Source organism: Ambystoma mexicanum, chromosome 10 (assembly GCF_040938575.1).
Source record: "Ambystoma mexicanum isolate Mex_15411 chromosome 10, UKY_AmexF1_1, whole genome shotgun sequence".
Taxonomy (NCBI): domain Eukaryota; kingdom Metazoa; phylum Chordata; class Amphibia; order Caudata; family Ambystomatidae; genus Ambystoma; species Ambystoma mexicanum.
The window spans coordinates 1,559,980,799-1,560,004,754 of record NC_090932.1 but is presented as its reverse complement, the minus strand read 5'-3'; the positions used below and the strand labels follow the sequence as shown (position 1 = coordinate 1,560,004,754).

Here is a 23,956-nt window from a genome sequence, read left to right as displayed (position 1 = left end):
AGTTAAGGGCACTCAGCTTGGCATTATCAACTATTCCAGTAGTACTACCCAACCTTCTTAGTAGGAAACTGATTGTGTTTTGGAGCTTTGTGTGCAGGCAGGAAGTAATAGAGTCTGGATGATTGCATTATTTACATAAAGGTATCATGTTGGTGCTACACCAAACATCAAAAAGAAATTAAAGAAGACATATTGTAATTGTTGTGCTGTACTGATATCTTTCATGTTTTTGATATTTGTATTTTTTGGTTTCATATTTTTTGCACAGAGCTCTGATGCCCTTTATTAGTGTTTGGAGCCACGTCTAAACGTATTTAAGTAAACCCCTGTGCAGCTGATGGGAAGCCAAGCGAGTTCAAGAGGAGCCACTACTAGCTACAGAAAAACCCAGAGGAGCAAAAAGAAAGGCTGTATGAGTCTGGATCCAGCCAAGGTCCGCTCGCAGATCACTATTTCCATGGACCTTAATACTCCCTGAAAGTGCTGCAGGAGTTACCTCTGTCTAATCTTATCCAAACAAGCCCACCCCAACAGAAACACATCTGCCAACAAAGCGGGGGCACCCTGCCCATGTCCTTGGCCTCGTAACATAATTCCAGCAAAAGTCTTTATCCGCCGTTGCTTTGTCTCCTTTTCTTGTCCCTGCTGCAGCCTTCAGGCAAGTTCATCTAATCACATGCCAGTTCCTGTCGGGCATCCCGGTATTTCTTTAACATGGGTTGTTTCCTGCAGGACCATCTATTTTTGGTAAGTCTGGGTTCTGCGAGCTGACTCAACACCTTTGTATTGGCAGGACTCTGGGAAAGCTCAAGTACTGATTGTTCCTTATCTCTCTGATGCCCCACCAGTGTGATATAGGTAAGTTACAAGACTGAAAGAAGAGCTGAAAATAAACCAAAAGGAGCCGGTAGGGCAGACCGGTGAGAGTGGAAAACACTGGAATGATGGGAACCTCGAGAACAAATAAAGAAGCAAGATGTGGTTATTGCCCACAGTGTTTAAGAGAACATAAAAACAGAAGAAAGAAATAATCTAGCAGAAATGCTACAGGGCCTTTGTAGCAAAGTAGGATGTGAGACAGGTCTGGCAGAGCTGGAATGGAAATGCCAATAGAAATGAGTCCCTTCTGCGGTGATATGGCATAAGGATGTAACGATGTGATGTAGATACTGAGTATTATAGTGATCAAGGGGGAACTCAGATGATCAGCTGGAGTGGACAGAAAGTGGGCCGGAGTAACTTGCAGAGCAGAAGGATTTAAGGAAGAACCTAGAGAGCTAGGGTGGTCTTAAGACTGGGAGAGATAACAGAGGAACTAAAAAGGTAAAAGGATGAAAGAGAAACTGTGGAGGAAAGTCAGGAAGATAAAACAAAACATATACAAGGTGTTTGTGTGGTTGACTCAGTCATGTGAAGAGGATTCACTATATGAAGAATGGATAAAAATAGTGGGACTCAGTGTGAGTCGAGATGGGTAAACAAGAACGAGAGAGGGCCCTGTGCAAGGGATGTTCCTGTGTAGGTCTGCCAGGCTGGTGAAAGAATAAACCTGTGGAAAGGGGCCAGAGTGGTAGAGGATGAACTGTGGATAGAGATCACTACGGGCAGGGAAAATGGTCCTCTACAGAAGGAGAAGAATACATTGTGTGACTGTCAATTCTCTGAAATTACCCAGAGAAAATGAAAGTAATCAAGACTTGCTGAACAGTATCAGCACTTCCCTGCTTCTTTACCGTACAAGACCTTTCAGTAAGGCTGTAATACATACATAATCACGACTTTCCAGTATGGCAGTATTACCTTTAAAGGGACAGTGCCCATTTAAAAATGAACGGTTAAAAAGCTTCCTAGAATAGCGTCAATCAGAATTCCTAACTCTGTTAATAGTAGACAAGGCTACCATGCTGTTGGTCTATTAACCCTTTGACTTCCCTTGGGATGTTCTTATATGTCTCAACCTTCATAGGAAATTCCCTGCAGTGAAATGGTGGTTTGAATGTATGAGCTGCTGTGTATGGAAGAGTATGGCACGTCCTTCATATGCCTTACAATGAATCTAAACAAAGCATTCTCTGGTGCCCATATGCTAATACCATGGTTTGGAACAATTCACTTCTCATTTAAATATGCATTGGGTTGCCAGACAGATATTTCAAAAGACAATTATTTCAACTGATAGCTGGAATTGTTTCAAATCGATCAGGCACATGCATTGCATTTCCTTGGTGCTTTTTCACACGTAGATCAACTATTTAGTTTAACATCCAGCATTTTAACTAGGTTTTCTGGTGTTCTTAATTTTTGGCAGTTTAAGAAATCTAGAGCCAAGGGAGTGTAATATAATAAATACTAAATGGTAAATGTATCACCCCAAAAATGTTTTGAGCATGTGCAGAATGCTGTGTGTTGAGAGGAGGCAAACCTTATAGGGAGTGTGGCCCTGTGTTTGGGAGGAGATGAGGATATACAGCACTTATAGAGGGCAGTTACAATGAGGAGCCCTGCACTGTCCACAGAGATCAAGGTGGACTCAGAAACCCTGCAGATTTGCATAGGCAGTGAGAATGCCTGACTGCCCATGCTCTCATCATGGCTGCATGCCTGATGTTTCCCCTCATACCATGAGGTGAGGCTTTGCCAGTCTGTATACTCAGACCTATGTTGTCTTTTATTCTGTCTGCATGCCTGATGAAGCCCCCAATACCATGAGGTGATGCATGTCAAAGTATGCTTGTACCACCCACGATTACACTGTAATCCTTAGGCGTGTTCTCGTACCAGAAGAACTGTACTAAGCACTTACAGTATCTAGCGCATAGATGCCTCCGAAATAAATAAATAGAAATAAATAAATAAATGGCCAACACTCACCTTGTGCTCCTCTGTAGTATGCACTTGCAATGCATTTAAATTTCTCCTGCCCGGCTGTGTCCCATCTGTGAAGTTGGGAATTATGGTTTGCCGGGGGAGGAGGAAGTTAAAGAAAGGGAAGAGAGGAAAAGATAAAATTGAATTAAGTAAATAAACCACAGTTCCAAACGCAGCCTTTACCATGCCCTTCTCATCTGCTACAGACAGTCCACTTTTTCACTACAATCAATATGGCTGCGTCACTCCCGCTTAGACTGAACACCATTAACAGCAGCAATAAAGATAAAATCCAAACACTGCTTACACCATGGGCCATCTATAGGTTGTCACTCTTCACCATTTCATCATTTCTTTATCACATATAATACATACAATATTCAGACAGACAAACTGACAGACTGGCCAGCCCACATATACTTCTGCCAACGCTCCTCGTGGCTTCTCTAGCCGCCCAATGTCTTAGCAGTGAGATATAACAATCGACTGGTGTTTACGAGATCCAAGGATCACAGAGACATTGCCAGTACATTTTGTACAGATTAAGTTCAAGCAGAATTCCATCCAGCAACATTGACTGTGATCGCAGATTGATGCTCAGTGAAACTCTGAAACTCCAGCAATAGTCAGTCTGTTTGGTCTCATTGGGATGCAATTGTGATAGATCTAGTTGCCTCCAGACTGAATGCACAACTACCACATTTCTTCAACTGGGTGCCAGACCCAGAGGCCATAGAGACAGATGTTTTGTTCCATCCTTTGGAAAGGTTAAAAAGGACTGGTGAGAGGATGGATCCTTGGGGGATTCCAGGAGAATTGAAGTCAGTTACAACGTAACAAGTTCATCTGGACAGCCTGGTGTCTGCCTGAGAGGTAAGAGGTAAACCAGTTCAAGACGGTGCAAGGGAATCTCATCCTGTCAGCAAGGAGGGAGAGAAGGATGTGGTGTTCGACAGTGTTGAATGCAGCCGAGAGGACAAGGAGTATGAGGAGGCATGAGTCGCCCTTATCCATGATTTGGAGAGCATCATCCACCATTTCGCTGGTGGCTGTTTCGATGCTACGTTGACTAAGGTGGAGTTGTTTGGTTCTGGCGAGTGGTTGTCTAGCAACTACTTTTTCCAAGATTTTGCAAATAAATGGGAGGTTCGTAATAGGCCTGTAGTTGGCCAGGTTGTCTGGATCTACAGTGTTTTTTTCAAAAGAGGTCATATGAGACCAGTCTTGCGGGTGTCCAGGAATTATCCTTTTGCGAGGGGGGCATGGATGATGCTGAGGAGCGCATTGAGCTCCAGGCCTGCCAACTGTTTAATGATGGAGGCAGGAATTATATTGTCAGAGTAAGAAGTAGGTTTGAGGGAGGCAATCATTTGTAGGAGATCCAGGGGAATGGGAGGAAAGAATTTGGTCCAGTGGGGCAGTGTGCGTGCCGGGATGTAGGGGATGCTAATGCTGTGACAGGTTGATTTGATGGTCTCTCTGATTTTTTTGATTTTTTTATAAAAAATGTGTTGATACTGTCGCATTGAGTGAGGGTTTGGTACAATGCTTTACTACTTCAAAGAGGGCTTTGCTTCTGTTAGAGGATGCTGCATTGATGGTGGAGTAGTAAGCAGCTTTGACCTTGGTAATAAGAAGCCTACGGTTTGCGCGCAGAGAATTGAGGGTGGCAAGGTCTACTGAGTTAGGTTTTTTGCGCCCCTGTTTCTCTAGTGCTCTGATTGAGCTTGTGTTGGAGGCTAGCTCGGGGTGTTCCATGGGGTAGATGGTTTGGTTTTAGACAGGCCGGATTTTAGGGTGGCATGAGTGTCCACCAGTTTCATACCAGAGTTGAAGAATAATTCCAGTAGGCCCGAGGCATTGCCAGTGGTGGGGAAGTCTTGAAGGTTTGCTTTTAGCTCATTGACTGGGAAGGTTTTGAATGAGCGGCATTGAGTGAGGGGGCGTTTAGCATGAGCTTTATGAGCCGTAGTCGAGTGGGTGACTGATAATGGGATGGAGGCATGGTCAAACCAGTCAATTGGAATAGTGTCTGCACAGGTGATGCCGGTGGATGATCTGAAGACTAAGTCTAGGGTGCTGCCTTTGTTGTGCGTGGGGGCGAGTACTTCGAGTGTGGTTGTCAGCCTGTGAACTGGGGACATTAGATAGAGATAAAGACATTATTTGAATGTGCAAATTTGGCAGAGCAGAGTAAGTTGGGGGTGTCTGCAATTAAAGAGTCTCTCTTGTGAGGTGGTCTGTAGAAGAGGTGGAAGGCGATGGATTCCTTGTGCGATAGACAGAACCGGCAGGCTAATTTGGTGAAGCAGTCAAATTGGCAGTAATTCCCAAAACTTCCCAAAAAAGTGTCGGCAAGAGAATTACCATCACTTTTTTTAGCCACACCGCTCAACTTGTAATGGAGCCCAATGCCCATCTGCACAAGAATGAAACAGTGAAATCTTTGTTTTGAAAATGTTATTATTGTCAAGGACCCTGCAAGCAAATAGCTAATGTGCTCCCTCGACTCCCAAAGAAATCATGATCCTCCAATCAAGGTTCTTCTAACCAACCTTACCTGGCTTGGCTAACAGTATATCTAGTACAGAACGAAAACTAACTCTCTCTTTCCATGCCTCCATGTGAAGTAACCACTACCTTATCTCCTCCTTTGCCCTTACTGAGAGAGAATCCCTGTCTGTATACGAGCTCCCCTGCTGGGGGTACCCTATCTTCAATCTCTGACACACCCTGTTCTAGAGAGAAACTAGAATTATTGCTTGTATTGAAGAACACAGCACATTTATTTTCCTGAACAGATGCAAGAGGGAAATCAATGAAGGTTTACATAGCGCCATATTTATATAATGTACCTTCACCATGGGTAGGCAAAGTGAGCTTTCCTATGAGCAAATTATAAATCCCAGACACTCCATGGATTGATAATTGTTGGTTTTATCCAGATTTATGATTACCCCAAGACCTGCAGAGCTCAATCGTCTGCTTGCATGTGGCTGAAGGGTTCTTGGCTTGGCTTTGACGTTATCAGAATGTCATCCATGTAGAGTTTATGGGAAATGCCTCTACAATGACGAGTTGCTACCACTGGGAAAAGCAAGTTGGTGAAGAACCAAGGAGCATAGGAAAGCCCCAATGGCATGCAGGTGAATTGGGAACCTCTCTTTCCCCATCTTAACCTTAAATACTTTCTAAATCAGAGATGAATGGTTCTACAAATTGTCATAAAAGACATAATTGAGACCACCTAAACCAATGGCCGCAGGACATCTCGAAGTACTGCAGTTGTCTCTATCTTGAAATGGTGGAATACCAAATAGTTGCTTAAAGACCGGAGATTTATCACTTGTCCCAAGATTTTTTCTTATTTCTAGACCACAAAAACACTGCACCATGGGAGACATTGGTCCTCATTCTAAGTGTGGCAGTCCGGAAATAGGGCGCTGGTCACACCGTGCCGGCAATTTTTCTGGACCACCACACTACAACTCTGTCTTCTAGAGCTGTTGCGCCCAGCAGGTCTAACCTGCCGGTTGCAAGGGCCCAGGAAGGCATAGTTGTCACGGAAGCACCGGCACCGTTAAGAACGGTGCCGGTGCTTCCGTGACCCCATTTCCATGGAGTCCTGCCACCTGACTTCCCGCTCTGCCTGGACTTGTAATGTCTTGGTGGCACCGGGAAGTCAGGCGGCGGATTCAGTGTTAGGAGGATGGCGGCAACCCGCCGGTAGCATCGGTGTGTTACCACCGTTCTTGTAATGGGGCCCATTGTCTATTACTACTTTCTGTAATAAGCACTGCACCTCATGAAAACAAACATGCTTCTCCTTTCTAGACAAGAATTCAACTTCTGTACCTGCATGAACTCTAGACAAACCTTCTATACCATTTGAAGAATGCAACGATTGAGAGATTAGTTCCCAAGTCTGAACCATTGTTAAGCCTAGATGGGGAACTCACTATAAAGAATTACCCTTTTGGCGGGAAAAAGGCTTACTGATCCTTCTGAATTGCAGTCACACCACCCATGCCCCTGGCTGTTAAAGGGCATAGCTATCCTTGGGCCTGCCTTGTTGAACTCCCCCTGTTTTGACTGGCCCAGTCAAAAACTCTAGAATAAAAAAATATCATGCATTGTCTTCTGGGCTCTAGCAAAAGGAGGAAAGTTTGTTACAGAACACCTGACATCTTTGAGAAAATCATAGCAAAATAAAACGTCTGGTATGCTGGTTGTTGGTCTGCAATTTTTACAAACTTGGGTTTTGTTTTTTGTAAAATTACCATTTACCTCTTAGAGATGAATGCCGTCTTAGCATTACTTATAAAGCAAGTGGGTCGAGTGCTTGTCATAACTCTGGATAAAACATTGTGTTTTCCAACCCATCATTCTGTTCAATTTTCAGTATCTTATTCAGGGGACCAACAGTATCCAGTAACTTATCTTGGCATGCATGGCCAGCGTTGTGTATCCCTTCACTGGGGTCTTTCCCATACTTACATAAAACCATCCTATTTCTTGTTCTAGTGAAGGGGTAGCTGAAGATTTGTCAGGGAGGAACGGTCTTGTACATTTTACCCCATTCTACCCCTAGAAGATGCATCCATCTTAGATTTATTATGGGATATATAAGGAAGTGGTACCCTCTCTGTAGGTTAAATTAGTGATCTTTCATATCAGATCGTTCATCCAACTAGGAGCAGGAAGATCTGAATCATTAGATACCTGGACTGAGTCTGCAGGCACTAAATTGCCAAGAGTGTCAAGATAAATACAAGACTCAAGCTCTCTTGGTTGGCATATGACCCACATGGCCAGTGGATACAGAAGAGTCTAAAACCCTTTTTGACAGAATAGCTATCACTTTCTGCCTAGGGATCAGTGGGCTTGGAAGTAAATATGCCACCCTCATCCCTAGTGTGATGCTGTTTTCTTATATGGGAATCTGATGAAGGGCAGGATGAACATCCCTCATTGGTTGCATTAATAGGAAGGCCCTGGAGTCCCTGTCACTGGGCAATTAGTGGCGCTTTATCTATGAAAACGGCCACCCTATGTCCACAGGTAATCCAGACAGAGATCTATTCATAGTACAAGCATATAGTTGGAGACAGCGATGTCCAAAAAAAGGCATGCATATCCCCTGTTCAAGTAGGATCTGGCAACACCCTCTGCTTCCTCTTCATATTCTTCTGGACCATAATGTTTCTCCCCAAATGAGTATCTGTAACTAGCCCCTGACTAGGAAAATGATGTTGTAAGCATGCTGCTGCACTAGCACTAAATGAGTGTCTTTAAGCTACCTTACTTTACACATGTTCCATGGCTGCCTGCTCCCGGTCTCACTTCAAAGTTATTCAGGAGTAAGACAGTACGACACACTTGCAAAAAAATTAAAGCAATGAAGCCATGTTTTGTTTAGGAAGCCGATGACTCAATCTTCTCCCAGTCATCACTTTTACTTCAAAACATATTTATATTAGTCTGTGGGAAACTCCTTTGATGTGCTGCGATCCACACTTTTTTACAAGCAAGTGGGAGACAAGTGGCCTGTGTCACTGCCTGCAAAAATGAAAGAAGGACTGAGCTCGCAGATGCACCACTCAGGTTCTCTTAAACTAACGTTCCTGCATATTTTAATGCTGCACGCTAATACCAAGTATAAAGAAACATTTCAAGTAAAAATCCTTAGGTAAAACCCCAAAACAAAAGAGCTTGAAGCATACTTATCTTTTGTAAACCCACCAGCAGGAATGAATGTATCAGGGCAAGGACAGCATATTAATAGTGGATAGTCGACGCATGGGGCTAACTAGGACCTATTTGATAGTCTGAAGGATTATGTGATTTGCAGTCCTGATGTTAATGCATCAATATTCTTTATTCGTGCTGCTGTGACAAAATAAAGGTAAGAGACACCATAATAAGAAGCCTCCATACCCGCTATAAAATCTTCCTTCCATACATACTCGCCAGAATCTCAGACCACCACTTACATCTGGAGGTTATACGGGATGCCTGCAATTTCAAATCGCTCAATTTCAAAATCCACTCCAATAGTCGCCTTGTAGTCACGATCAAAACTATCCTTACAGAACCTGCAGTGGAGAAAAGACAGAAAATTATGTCTTGCAGCACTATTCCAAGTACACTTTATTAAAAGCATTTCGTAGGCTTTGTAGGTGATTATATGCAAGCATGAAGATTGAGCTGAAGAACGAGGCCTCAAAACCACCTCACCAGAACCGTATCATGTACATTATTCCACATTTCCCCACACAAGTATCCACCCTCCCCTTTCCATTTTTAAGACTCTCTAATTTATTGTCTTGCTATAGGAATTCCCCCATTATACCGTGCCTGAAGGATATGCTATATGTACATCTTTGTATATAGGTTACTATTTCTTATATAGGTCAGTGTTTAGGAAACCTGGTGTATACGATAGTGGATAGGATTCTTGACATATCCAAAGAAGATCTGTATTAAATCCTACAAGTGAGTCTCATAACAGATGGAGAAGCAATACCTGTTTATAAGGCTGGTTTTGCCGACATACAAGTCCCCGACCACAACCACCTTGGACATTTTCAGCCTGAAAGAGATTTAACAAATACAGGTAATCAATATATTTCAAATTCAAGTCTAAACAACTAAGCTAAAAAATAAGTCACTCCAAATCTTGATTGAGCTTTATACTTTATAAAGTATAATAGTAAAATGTACATATGTTTTAAATTACCTTATTCTTTACTTCTAGAAACATTATAAGCTCCAGTAATATCTACTCAAGTGTACTCATTACAAAAGCAGTTTTCAATTTACGTGCATTTTCCACTCCAAAGACGACCCCTCACCCCGCGTCTTCTGCCCATCCTCAATTGATCATGGGAACTTTTCAGAAATGTTCTCCAGTTATCAATGGGAGAACCTCTGATTATACAGTCATGGTCCTTGTTGTCTAGATTAATGAGCAAAGCAACCTAAGCTTTTCTACATGATATTATTTTCTAAATACATTTCTGACCTAAGGGTTCCTCCCACCCCTCTCTTCTCTGATTGTGGACCTTGTTCTCATTGTCCTTCTTTGCCTTGAGTCTTATTCACAGGCTGTAATTTCAGGTACCAAGAATGTAATATTTTCAATTCTCACATTCACTTTTTTAGTCAATTTCACACCACCAACACACTTGGGTTGCCTGCATGTAATTCCCTCTATATGAATGATATGTGATTTCAGTTCCATGACAGTTCATGTAACACATTGAACGTTTCACTTCATTGTAGGCTGTGCCAAACACGGGGAACACTTAAATGAAGACTACCGCAGAAAACACTGTACCACTAAAGCACAACAACACATTCCCTATCGAGTGACTTACCCGATAGTTCCAGTGGTGCGTTTTTGGCATGCACTCTTCACCTCAGGATGGAAGTGGTCTTTGAACTGGAGGCAGGCTTCAGGCCTGTATGGCTGCCAAGAGAAGGAGATGATTACTACCATCCAAAAGACCTGCCTTATTGTGCCCATGGGTCAGCAAACCAAGAGAGCTGTGGGTAACAACCCCAAATCATAGATATTCAGTATGATAGATATTCCCCTTCCCAACATCAGCACTTAGATTTTTGTATCCTGCCCCTTAGTGTACACCGTAAGATCTTACATATTAGCACTCCTGTCGATCTGCATCAAAATAAGTGCAAAAACTGAACATCACTATTACATGTGCATTTAAGTCCCACATACATAATGCATACATGTAGCATAAAAGACAGCTGACAAGGACTAAACTATATGTACTGATGTAATCACAATATTTATGAGCAGGATACAGCAACCTCCCAATGAAAAGGCATTCCAAAGCCTACTCCTTATAGGCAAATGGAGGAATCCATGAGTAGGGAGGTGCATTGTAGGTCCCTGCATACTGTTCCGTTCCCCCCTCCTGCGTTTCCCTTCCTTCCTCTCGCATCTCAGCCCTCCCCTCTTCGATCTATTGTGTTCTATTCTGACACTGTTTCGTGCTCTGCTGTTTTTATGGCATTACTTTGCATTGCCTTCATTCTTCTTTTAGGTTCCTGTTGTGTTCTGTGCCTTGTTGACTGTATTGACTTGCGCCCTCATTACGACCCTGGCGCAAAGCGAAAAACGATGGCGGTAAACGATTACCGCCATCGTCTTCCGCTAGGGCCGATTACGACCCGTGACCGTAAACTACGATGTCATTAGCGGCATCGTGGCTAACGCTGCCGCTGACTGCGCCAAGGGCGCGCGCACGCGAACATCCACACCGTACTTAGCGCCATGGCGGAAAGGTACGCGAATGCCGACCCAAGCGGACATGCCCCTAACGCCATCACCCAGCCCGTTAAGTACCTTACCGCCATGGTGCTAGTTACGCCATCGCGAACCAACCGTAAAGGGCCATGTAAAGTGAATGCAGCTGCCACAGGTGCACAGAAACAGCACAGGTGAAGGCAATACAGACTCAGGAAGTACAAAAAGAGCACACCCCACCCCTTCCCACACCCAGTCACACATCACAATGATACCAATAGGTACTAGCAATGTTGGGGCTGGAGGACCTGATAGCAATGCGAGTGCTACAACAGCAACTACAACAACAACAACAACAACAACAACAACAACAACAACAACAGGCTGCACAGAGGAGACGCAGGAGGAGAAGGAGGGCAAGGCAGGCCCAGCAAGCCCCACCAGCACAGCCAGTGCCACCACGCAGGCAGCCCCCAATCCCACGCATCAGAGCCAGCCCATTCAACCTCACCGCTGAGCAGATCCACACCCTGTACCGACTGGACCGGGACACCATCACCACCATTGTGGACATGATACACAACGACATTGTCAGCATGATTGAAACACCCACTGCCACCCACCCCCCCTACTGAAGGTAGTGTCCGTGCTCCACTTCCTGGCCACAGGCACCTACCAGCACACAGTGGGGCACTTGCATGGCATATCACAACCATTATTCTCGCGTACACTGATGCAAGTGCTCGATGCCCTCCTCAAGCACACAGATGACCGCATCTCATTACCACGGTCTGCCCAGGAGATTGCCAACACCAAAGTGGGTTTCCATGCACTGGCCGGCATACCTGGTTGCATTGGTGCCATTGACTGCACCCATGTTGAATTGGTGGTTCCACATGCCATGGAGGTACCGTACCGCAACCGTAAACATTTCCACTCAATCAACGTGCAAATGGTCTGTGACTCCAACAGGATCATCACACATTGTTCTGCCAGATACCCCGGATCAACCCATGATTCAATGGTCCTTTGGAACTCCACAATACCACGCTACATGGAGCGACATGCAGGCCCAAGATCCTACCTACTCGTTGAGTCTAATGTCATGAGCATGGAAATGCAAAGTGGGTGTTGAATGACGTACCAATGCATATTTCATCTGGCAGATACAGGGGGGTGATGCATACGTCACATGGGTGCAACTAGCAGTAGCCAGATCATTCCCTGTGGCAGCACTGACGTCAACAGAGTAGTGTACACATTATGCCTGACCTAATCATCCCAGCATGTGAATGAAAGTGTATCCCAAAAACGACACAACCATCTGCAAGTGCATTGTGCAAATTGTGACCGCATTGACCCTAAAGAAAACCACCAACATGCACGTCACCATGCACCAACTACTGAAAGGCCTGTCCCCCACAACTGCGCACAAAGGAGGCACATGACAGACAGGAACATCAATGCACCACTACAAGACCCACAAACTGTCCCCATTGACACCAGTAATGCTCACTGGGGTCATAATGAGCCAGACATCAATGTTGCTATCATGTGAGCTTCAAGCTCACAGGACACGTGCAAGGTCACATGAATGATGGCCTGAACAGACACAGTGGATGGCCATTCACAAGGCAATCGTCCCCCCTGCATTGTGTTTTTGCATGCAAAACAGTACATGAGAGCCATGAACACATACTGGTTGCACAGTGTAAATCCATTAGCACAACTCTAATTGGTGCACAGTAACAGTCGGAATCAAGGCATGGTTGTGCGTCATGTTCACAAATCAATCTCGTTCCTGACACATTCATTTCTCACACTTTACAGGTGATGCGGGCTATCCCCTGAAGAGGTGGCTCCTCACACCAGTGCGGAACCCATCGAACCAGCATGAGGAGGACTACAACCGTGCCCATGCACGTACCCGTGTGGTGATAGAGCAGGCTTTTGGCCTACTGAAGGCACGTTTCCGCTGCCTCAGCAGGTCTGGCGGGGCACTCCTGTACCGCCATGAGAAGGTTGCAAAGATCGTCATGGCATGTGTCATGCTACACAATATGTGCATCAGACGAAACGTGCCTCTGCCCCCTGACGCAGAACCACAACCACCTGATGATGGGGATGATGATGATGGGGATGGGGCAGCACCTCAGGGAGGCAGCGATGCACAGGAGGGGCATATAATGCGTCAGAATGTCATTGACCGATACTTCTAGCACACACAGCGTGTGTGTAACATATGGATGGCACTTGGGGCACTGTGTGTGTCTGGTATGTCAACACTGTGGACTGTAAAACAATAAAGCACACATACGCAATGAGCAATGTCCACACATTTCGTTTGTGAGAAATGAAAAAGTGTATTGTTCTTCTGAATAGGTATAACAGAACCCCTCCCCCTCCCCCCTGAACACTCCAACACACCCAATTCCCCCCTCCCCCTCCCCCCTGAACACTCCAACACACCCAATTCCCCCCTCCCCCTCCCCCCTGAACACTCCAACACACCCAATTCCCCCCTCCCCCTCCCCCCTGAACACTCCAACACACCCAATTCCCCCCTCCCCCTCCCCCCTGAACACCCTGCAAACATGTGACAGTGCCCATGGTGAAGTGTGTATAGTTTTGCACACTATTGACTGCCCCCTCTCCCGGAACCTGGGGCCCCCCTGCCTGTGCTCCTCAGGGTCCTGGATGACCTGCGGACGGGAGAGGCTTGTGCTGAACTTGCAGCTGAGGATGTACCGGGCTGCTCAGTACGGCATGTGTCCACAATTGTCTGGATGAGCTGGCTCATCATCTGCCGCACTGCAGCAAGTTCGGTGCATATGTCCCTGCTGGCAGTTTGGATGGCAGACCTGATGCCATCAGCACTCCTCTCCATGGCTGCACTGGCACTTCCACATTCTGCAACATGCTGCGTGAGGAGTGTGCCCAGTACTTCCTGCCTGTTGGCAATCTGCTCCAGCGACAGCTGGAAATCTGGCCCAATGGAGGGTGCCAATGGGGGACCAATGGGACTACTCCCATCTTCCCCAACTCCCACTGGGCTTGGAGTTGCTGGCCATGAATTAGCAGGCGATTGGCCCTGGGTGTCATCTCCATGATGGCTGATTGGGGATAGGTGTGGTGAGTGAAGTTGCGTGTTGTGGGCAAGTCCAGTGTCATCCTCCACATCACTATCGGAGCAGGCAGCGATGGCTGCAGTCTCCCCAACAGTACTGCTCCCTGCTGACACATTGCCCTCAGTGGGCAACAGTGGGTGTTGTTGGGCTGCAGGCGCTGTCACGACCCCTTCCTCGGGGGACTTTGCTGCCCTGGCCTCTTCAGCCTGGCGTGGTTTCGGCCTGGGTCCAGCAGAGGTGGATGCATGGTTCCCTTCTCCCACTTTCCTGGCCTTCTTGGCTGGGGTGCTGGTGCTGTCGACCCTGCCAGTGTCCGATTGCGAGCCTGTGGTGGAGCAGAGGAGGGTGACTGTTATTGATGGTTCAGTGGACATTGAGCAGGCATTGTGAAGAGTGTAATGGATAGATGGTGGAGTTAGTAGCCCGTGACATACAGGTTGCCTCCCCTTAGGTTCGGTTTTGCATGCAGGTGTGTGTCTGCCTACTGTACAGTGTACATGCTGCATGTGCGCAGGGTGTGGCTCATCTGCTGATGTGTTGCGTCTGCCACATTGTGATTGTCACGTGCAAGTGTATCAGGGTGTCTTGCAAGGCTGGATATGAGGCACCTACCTGTGTCTCCAGATGTCGGGGCCCCTCTCTCCATCTCGCCGACACCTTCGATGCACTCAATGCCAATCAGAGAGGCACATGTCTCCTCCCATGGCTGCATCTTCAGTGGGGAGTGTGCTCCCCTGCCAGTTCCCAGGGCCAGGTTACGGTTGGCAGACATAATGCCCCGGACCCTGATCCGCAGATCGTCCCACCTCTTGCGGCACTGTTTGGAGGTGCGTGGGGTGGTTCCAACAGCACTGACACGTTGTGCCACAAGTTCCCACACCTCCTTTTTGCGGCCTATGGCTGGCCGGGTCATCTCAGTGGAGAAGACAACATCGGCCTTCTCAGGGGGCGTGCCTGCAAGCATTTGCAGTTCCTCACGACTGTAGCGCTCCTGCCGCTGCCTGTCACATGCCTTCTTCACAACTTTCGGCATGGTTGGGTGAGGAAATGGGTGGGTTATGGGAATGACAGGGTTTGAGGGTTGGTTGTGGTGTGGTTGGGTAGGATGGCAATGGATTGTGTTTTTTAAGATGGCCGCTGTGCTGTTTCCCGTTCTGCCGCGATTACGCTATTTCCGGTTCCGCCTAATTGCGGTCACCGCTAATTACGGTGACCGCTGACTACGGTCGGCGCAATGATGGGTGGCGGTAGGTCACCCTGAGCTGTTAACGAGGCCGGTAAGGGCTATTTACGGCATGGCGTAGTTTACGTTACCGCCATGGCGTAATGCTCGCGCGCGATGGGTCGTAATATGGCGCTCTTATCGCCATCGGACCATGGCGTTAACGCTCATTACGCCATGGCGGTAATTTCGATTACTTACCGCCTGGGTCGTAATGAGGGCCTTGGTGTTTGCTCTCTACGATTCTAGATATTGTGTTGCTATCCACTGTTTGTGGCATCACATAGCAATTGCCTGCATTCTTCACTTCTAGGTTCCCTGCTGACCTCTGTGTTTTGCTTTTGGTCCTGTATTGCATCTGCTTCCTCAACTTCCAAGTTCCCCGTTCTGCTTTGCCTTGGTTCTGTACTGCATCTGCTTTCTCAACTTCCAAGTTCCCTGTTGTGCTTTGCCTTGGTTCTGTACTGCATCTGCATCCTCTATGTCTAGGTTCCCTGTTGTGCTTTGACTTGGTTCTGTACTGCATCTGCATCCTCTATGTCTAGGTTCCCTGTTGTGCTTTGACTTGGTTCTGTACTGCATCTGCATCCTCTATGTCTAGGTTCCCTGTTGTGCTTTGACTTGGTTCTGTACTGCATCTGCATCCTCTATGTCTAGGTTCCCTGTTGTGCTTTGACTTGGTTCTGTACTGCATCTGCATCCTCTATGTCTAGGTTCCCTGTTGTGCTTTGACCTGGTTCTGTACTGCATCTGCATCCTCTATGTTTAGGTTCCCTGTTGTGCTTTGACTTGGTTCTGTACTGCATCTGCATCCTCTATGTCTAGGTTCCCTGTTGTGCTTTGCCTTGGTTCTGTACTGCATCTGCATCCTCTATGTCTAGGGTCCCTGTTGTACTCTTTTCTTTCTGATGGTTCTGTACTGCATCTGATTTGTAGGCCCATTGCTCTTGTTCTTTGTTGTCCCCCCTCCCTTTCGTGTCCCCCCCTGTGCCTCCCTCCTGTGTGCCCCCTGTGTGACCTCCCTTCTCCCCTCCCCTGCCTGGGCTCCCCTCTTCCTACCCCCCGCTGCCCTTTCATCCCTGCATCTCCTATGGTGCTCTCTGTCTCACCTATCTTTTCTAACTGCTTTTCTATCGACTATCCTATCCCTCTCACTTAGTCTGGCAGGATGAAGCTCAAAAGGGACATCCTGGTCTCCAACCCAGGCCTCCCTCTCGATGATACCTATGCCAGTGCTTCCTCCAGACAGACCCTTACCGACATACTCTTTGTCGTTCCCTCTCCAGGCCCATGGACCCCTCATATGGTCTCTGTTCACTCTTTTTTCTCCCATTAATGGTGTCACCCAGTGGGAGGCCCTCCTGGTCCCCTTCCACTCCTCTAAGACCATCATTAATGTATACTTAAGTGGAACTTTCTTGGTCCAGGGCCCTCAGGCCAATCTCCTCCTCTTTGACAGAAGCTTCCAGCACCATATCAACTTCCTTTCCTCTCCTGCTATCCCTTCTTACCCCTCTCTGGCTCCTCTGCCGCCTACTTCCTCTGCCACCTCTTCGGCACCCCCTGATGCTTCTCTGGCCACCCTTTTGCCTCCCTCCTCTGCCACCCCTCAGGCACACTCTTCTCCCTCTCTGACTAGCCTGCCTTCTCTTCCTTCCTCCTCTGCCCAACCTCGGGCACCTCCAACACTACCCCAGGGTGTACCTCTGGCCTGTAACCCCTCCCCAGAAGGCTTTCAAATGTAGCAACCTGCTCAACATCACTACTCTCAACTCTCGTTCAGCTGTCAAACACTCCTTTGACACCTGTCATCTCCTGGAAGAGCTTCATTTGGATGTACTCAGTCTTACCGGGATTTGGTTCACGGCCAGCTCTGTCACAAGTTTCAAAACTCTCTGTCCTGATGGCTCCAAGATCGTCTCCGAACCCAGAACCAACCGTCCAGGAGGAGGTGTATCCTTGATTTTCCTAGAGTGCATCCCTGCTTCTATCATTCCAATGTAGCACTACTCCTCCTTTGAATGCCTGGTCTGCAGGCTCTCCATCTCTCCTGGCCTCTCTCTCAAAATGGGCACTATCTACAAGCCACCTGGCCAGGTCGCCCTCTTGCTCTCTGAGTGGGCTGACCTCTCCTCCTTGCTCCTTGCCTCTACCTCCCAACTTCTCCTCCTTGAAGACTTGAAAATCCACCTGGATGCTACAAGCCCTTCTTCAGGACTCTTTCGCAACCTCTGCGATTCTCTCTATTCTTCCCTCTGGCCCGACTCACTCTGCAGGGCACACCCTGGATGTTCTGATCTCCTCAGACCTCCCCTTCTCTAACCCTCTCACCACTCCTGTCTCTTGGAGTGATCACTTCCTCCTTTCTTCCCACCTCCCTCCCTCTTCCCCACAGGTCAAGCTGACTCCAGCACTACCACCTACCTTCTTGGTCATCCAACCCATGAAGCGTGTGTCAGTTGAGGCTTTTGCCGCTACTTTCTGTCTTCCTCCTGCACCTTTGGCTGACTCACCCCCTGACACAACACTCTCTAACCTTCATTTCTATTTCTCTAACACACTGGCTGGCTTTGCCCCTGTTAAGAAGATCCGCTTTAAGCATAAATCCAAGTGCAACTCTTGGTATGATTCCGACCTCGCCGCCCTTAAACGCAAGTGTAGGGCGGCGGAGAAGGAGTGGATGGCCTCGGGCGCACCCCCTGACAAACTGGCCTGCCGCCTGCTCCAAAGGCAGTACAGACTCTCTGTCCTCTCTAAGAAGAGAGCCTATATCTAAGCCTGCATCTCTGCGGCATCTAACAATTCGACCAAACCTTTCAAAATCTGCAAGGAGCTGGCCAGTCCTGCTTCAGTCTATACCTCTCCTGTTTCCTTTCAGACCCTCTGCACGGCCTTGGCCTCTCATTTCACTACTAAAACTCAGGACATCCTGTCCACCCTCTCTTCCCATACCTCCTCTTCCTCCTCCTCTACCACTCCTGGCCCATCTGAGGCCATCTCTCCTCCTCCTTTCCCCTGTTCACCCCTGACAATGTTTCTAGACAAGTCCGATCTATGAAAGTCTCATCAAAGCAGGTTCTCTCCTGCTTATCTAGCACAATCAAGGACCACATCGACACCCTTGCTCCAGCCTTGGCCGATTTCTGCAATCACTCCTTTGCCACTGGAATTTTCCCCTCCCCCTTAAGCACTCTCTTGTGCACACCCATCTAAAGGAGCCCTCTGCCGATCAATCCTCTCTGGCTAGCTATCGCTCGATCCCCATCACTCCTTTCCTGGGCAAACTCTCCCAGCTTAATCTACATACTGAATCTATTGGTTGCCTCCATGACCACCAGTCTGGCTTCAGAGCTGCCAGAAGCACGGACACTGCTCTCCTGAACACCTGTGAAGACCTGCTCTCTAATCTTGACTCTAATCTCCCTTCTGTCCTCATTCTCCTTGATCTATCCTCAGCTTTTGACATGGGCAACCATGCCATCCAGCTCAATTGTCTCTGCGACAACCTTGGTATTACTGATCAGGACCTGGCCTGGTTGGCCTCCTTTCTCACGGACGGACCCTCTCAGGTCCAACTGGGGTCTTTCCTCTCTTCCATATCTCTCTCTCTCTACTTGTGGTGTTCCCCAGGGGTCTAACCTCTCTCCCTAGCTCTTCAACCTCCACCTGGAACCTCTTGCCCACCACATTGCTAATTTCTGCTCCAATTTTTAATGTTATGCGGATGACACTCAGCTCTCTTTCAGGCTCCCCTCAGCCACCTCTGCTTCTTCACTGATACCAGACTTTCTAGCCGCAATTCAGGAATGGTGTGCGACCAATGATCTCTGCCTTAATGCCAGTAAGACTGAGATCCTTCTCCCTCCTTTCCTCTCTCTCTCTCTCTCTCTCTCTCTCTCTCTCTCTCTCTCTCTCTCCCTCTCTCTTTCTCTTTCTAACTCTCTCTCTCTCTCTCTCTCTGTCTCTCTCTCTGGCCACCCACTCTGGGGCCTCTTCCTGCTCCTTTGTCACGCATTCCACATCACACACCTCTGCCATTAACCCCAGGGTTCCCTTGGTCCGCCCTTGTCCCTCAACCCCCTCATGTTCCCCTCATAAGGTACGGGACTCACGTTTGCAACAAGTCACCCCTCGTGATTGCCACCAGCATTGCGCAATCTCGATTGCGCCCGTTCCGTTACTGGCAACTCCCTTGGTGCTTGAGAGACAGGAGAAGCAGCCGTGCACTTCCGCGTCGCATGACTGCCGACTCCCGCTCGCGTGATTCGGAGCTCTGTCCACGTGATGCGGTTACGCGTCACGTCACTAGGAAGTAGCGAGTATTTGAACTCTGTATTTCCGTACGATCGCTGCTTCACAGCTGTTCCCCGCAACTCTGTTTGGCGTCACGTACCTGTTTTCGGATCTTTTGCTAACTCAACCTTGGCTTTGAACTCACAGATTTCTTTTTGGATTGACCTTATTGGCTGCTGGTAACTTTGATACTCCATTGGTGAATGACCTCGGACTGCCTTCTGGACTTCTTTGGATCATCCTATTGTATGGCACCTTTTTTGTCTGGCTTCCTGTGAACCGCTCCACAGTTACCTGGCTCTTGGTTTTCCTGTCAGGTGGGCCCTACCACCGCTTACATCAGAGTGTGGACAGCTGCCCATGTGAGTCCCGGAACCCCGACCTAAAGGGTTAGCTGCACTTTCACTGCCCTTGCCTGGTAAGCCCTTTACTGGTTCTTCCCGCACTTGTGTCAACTGTTATTGCCTGGTACTTAATTGCTGTTTCCTTTGCAGCGGTTTTGGGGTCTCCAGAGGTTTGTGGTTCCGATGTTCAACATCTCCCACCTGTGGCATCAAGGGCTGCACAGAGAGTGGCTTTGGGTTCTTTCTGTGCGGCATTGGGGACGGAGGTCTCTTCTATCTACACGATATTCAAGTCACGACAGACTGTGAAGCCTTCTTGTCGTGTATATAATGGAGGGAGTCACGGACGACCCCATGGCCGCTATTGTCCAGGCTATCACAGTGCTACGGGCTGATATGGCCGCTGCTAACACAGCTATCCATCAGTGCCTTGATACTATACAAAGTGCCCGACACCCCCTACCTGCAGACCCAGAATTTGGGGACACAACACCGGCCCCACAACTACGTCCACCTCTTGCTCCACGGACCCAAAACCCCGCCCCCGTGGTGCTTCCCTCTCCATTTCCTTTAGCGGCCCCCGAGAGGTATCATGGGTATCCTTGAAAATTTAGGACTTTTCTGAACCAATGCAAACTGCATTTCCTGTGCAGACCTCTGGCCTTTCCTGATTCGACTACTAAAGCAACATTTATGCTGTCGCACTTAGCTGGTACAGCCGCAGCATGGGCCAACCCCCTACTGGAGAACGACAGCCCTACTCTCTATGATTTTGATCTGCTTGTGGCAGAAATGTCCCAGGTATTTCACACCAGACACAAGGTCCAGTCCCGGGATCTAGAGCTCCTAGACTTGAACCAGGGGAGGGGGTCCCTTATCGAATTCATAACACGGTTCAACCAACTATCAGCAGAAACATCCTTGCCCGAAAGCAAGAAGGCGGTGGTCTTCTATAGGGGTTAAGTAATTCCATGAAAAACGCTCTCTCTGTTGTTCCCTCGTTACCAACATAGTTTCCAGACCTAGTGGATTTGGCTCTTCAGGTAGATGCCGAAGGTCTGAACGCAGAGCAGAGGCTGGGTTTACCCAGTCTACGGCCTTGTCTGCTCCTCCGTCCTCCTCGGAAACCTCTGGCAAACCCATGCAGATTGGGGGTATAAGGAGCCCTATCACCTCAACTGAAAGAGAACGTAGGAGGGTAGACAACGCCTGCTTTTATTGCGGGTTAAGCGGCCATTTCGTTAAGGAGTGTCCTCGTCGCCCAAGACACAGGTTTTTCGGACTGCTCGATCATAGAACCGGGGACTGGATCGAGCACCTCTTGTTACTCCCCGAATCCCATTCCCACTTTTGGTCGAATCAGGCCCATCCATGTACAAGCTGTCCTACAATCCACACCAGGAATCACACACCCAGTCACCATTATATTTGATTCAGGGGCCACGGGCAATTACATTGACATGACTTTGGCCTATTCTATGAACCTGCCCCTACTGACCAAGACACGGCCGGAACCCGTACAAGCGGTTGACGGTGCTTCCTTAGTATCAGGTCCCATTAAACAGCAAACTGCACCGTTGCTCTTGACGATCCAAACTGTCCATAAAGAAACAATAAGCTTTGATCTCATCTCCATGCCACAATTCGGTCTTATTTTGGGGATACCCTGACTACAGGAACATAACCCGCTTATCGATTGGAAGACGGGTCGGGTACATTTCGAGTCGCATGTGTGTCAGAATTTCTGCCTACCCACAATCACAGGGGACGAAACAGCAGCACAGGCTTTGGGAGCGATCGCCCACCTGACCCTGGGAGACATTGAAAACCCACAAACAGATTCTCAGATAGTAGGGATGGTAGCAGCGGGTGTTCCCGCCGAGTATCAGGGTTATGCAAAAGTGTTTGATCGTGGTTCTTCTGAGGTTCTTCCACTGCACCTTCCCTACGACTGTCCTATTGACCTGATCCCCGAAATCCATCGTTCCTACAGGCCGAATCCATTCCCTCTCTCTTTCAGAGGAACTAGCCTTGAAGGAATATGTTCAGAAATCCCTCTGATTGGGTCACATACGCCCCTCCACCTCACCGGCTACTAGTCCCATTTTCTTTGTTCCTAAAAAAGAGGGTGATTTACATCCATGCGTGGACTATCACCGGCTCAATGCTATTACGAAAAAGGACCGATATCCTATACCCCTCATAACACTGCTACTCGACCGCTTGACACATGCATCCATATACACCAAGTTGGATCTACGCGGTGCATATAATCTGGTCCGCGTCCGCAGTGGAGACGAATGGAAGACTGCCATCTGTACCCGGTATGGTCTGTATGAGTATACAGTCATGCCATTTGGCTTGTGCAATGCCCCGGCCACGTTCCAGAGTTTCATGAATGACATCTTCAGTGACATCCTGGACGTGTTCGTGGTCCTTTATCTGGATGATATTCTGGTCTTTTCTCAGAATCTGGACAAACACGTACGGCATGTCTGAGAAGTGCTTTCACGTTTACAGAAACATTCCTTGTTTGCAAAACCCGAAAAATGCCAGTTCCATGTGGATAGCGTTGAGTTCCTGGGGTTCCATATCACGCTTGGTGGGTTGGCTATGAATCATTCGAAAGTACAAGCAGTGTTGGAATGGCCCACTCCTACTACTCTCAAGGCCCTGCAATCCTTCCTGGGTTTCGCAGATTTCTACAGGCGTTTTATCTCCGGTTTCTCCTCTATAGTGGCTCCACTCACTGCCCTAAAAATCATGATATAATGTTTGTCGAAAAATAAAGAGATGAATCTATTTGGTAGTTTGTGTCAAAATAATTGTTTATCCAGAAAAATTCAAAAATAAGGCTATCACTAATGAATCCTTAGTGAGGGAGCAATTGCCACAATCCATACGTAATTCAGACTAAATATGGCATATTTATAATGTTTTTCGACAACCATTATATCATGCATTTTGGATACTAGAACATACTGCTTTGAACTTTAAAGAATTACGTGCCCAGGCTGGGCCCAAATGAGAGCGGCTTTGTGACCCAGTACTGTTACTTGGTCTATAGCTTTTGTTGCAATTTTGAGTCCGGGTGTCTCCAGACTTGTCACAGCCAGATCCTTCTAAATTGTGTGTAATTTTAGCATTTTTTGAACATTCAATCTCTATATTGACTTGAACATTTGGAATATTTTTGATATTTTGTGGTGCCCAATCTCTTCTCTATTTATTTCCCCTCACTGCCCTAACCAGTCCTGACACACCCTATCAGGGGTTGGAAGAACATCAGAGAGCCTTTGATGCTTTAAAAACTGCTTTCACCACAGCCCCTGTTCTCCAACACCCCGTCCCGGCGCTCCCCTTCATTGTTGAGGTTGATGCCTCGTCCTTTGCATTAGGAGCAGTGCTTTCACAGGCCAGGTCGGTTACATCCTGTAGCCTTCCATTCCCGCAAGTTTAATACCACAGAGGCTCATTACACGGTAACAGAAAAGGAACTCTTGGCAGTAATGGACGCCTTCCGTGTTTGGCGACATCACCTCTTGGGTGCCAAGCATCGGATTACAGTATTCTCGGACCACCAAAACCTGCAAGACATGGCTTCCCTCAAATGTGTCAACAGCAGACAGGTTAGGTGGCACCTGTTTTTTGCGACGTTTGATTTCCAGATCAAGCACCGCTCTGGTTCTGCCCACGGAAAGGCAGACACCTTATCACGTTCCGCTGGGGGGGTTGCCTTGCCTGTCTTTCTGGAGACCCTGTTGGACAAGGGTAGTGTTATCTGCCTGTGTACTCCATCCTTACCATTGTTGGACGCTGTCCGTAA

General features: G+C 47.7%; 1 protein-coding gene across 1 annotated transcript in view; it reads right to left on the bottom strand.

Annotated features, from left to right (window-relative positions):
* The window catches only part of LOC138492582 (ras-related protein Rab-36-like), a 143,919-nt gene that overhangs the window by 77,070 nt on the left and 42,893 nt on the right, over positions 1-23,956 (bottom strand). Inside the window, exons 3-6 of the mRNA XM_069619854.1 lie at positions 10,248-10,339; positions 9,395-9,460; positions 8,862-8,963; positions 2,872-2,936 (exon numbers count right to left, since the gene is read on the bottom strand). Of these exons, the coding sequence (XP_069475955.1) occupies positions 2,872-2,936; positions 8,862-8,963; positions 9,395-9,460; positions 10,248-10,339 (325 nt within the window). The remainder of the gene's footprint in view (positions 1-2,871; positions 2,937-8,861; positions 8,964-9,394; positions 9,461-10,247; positions 10,340-23,956) is intronic.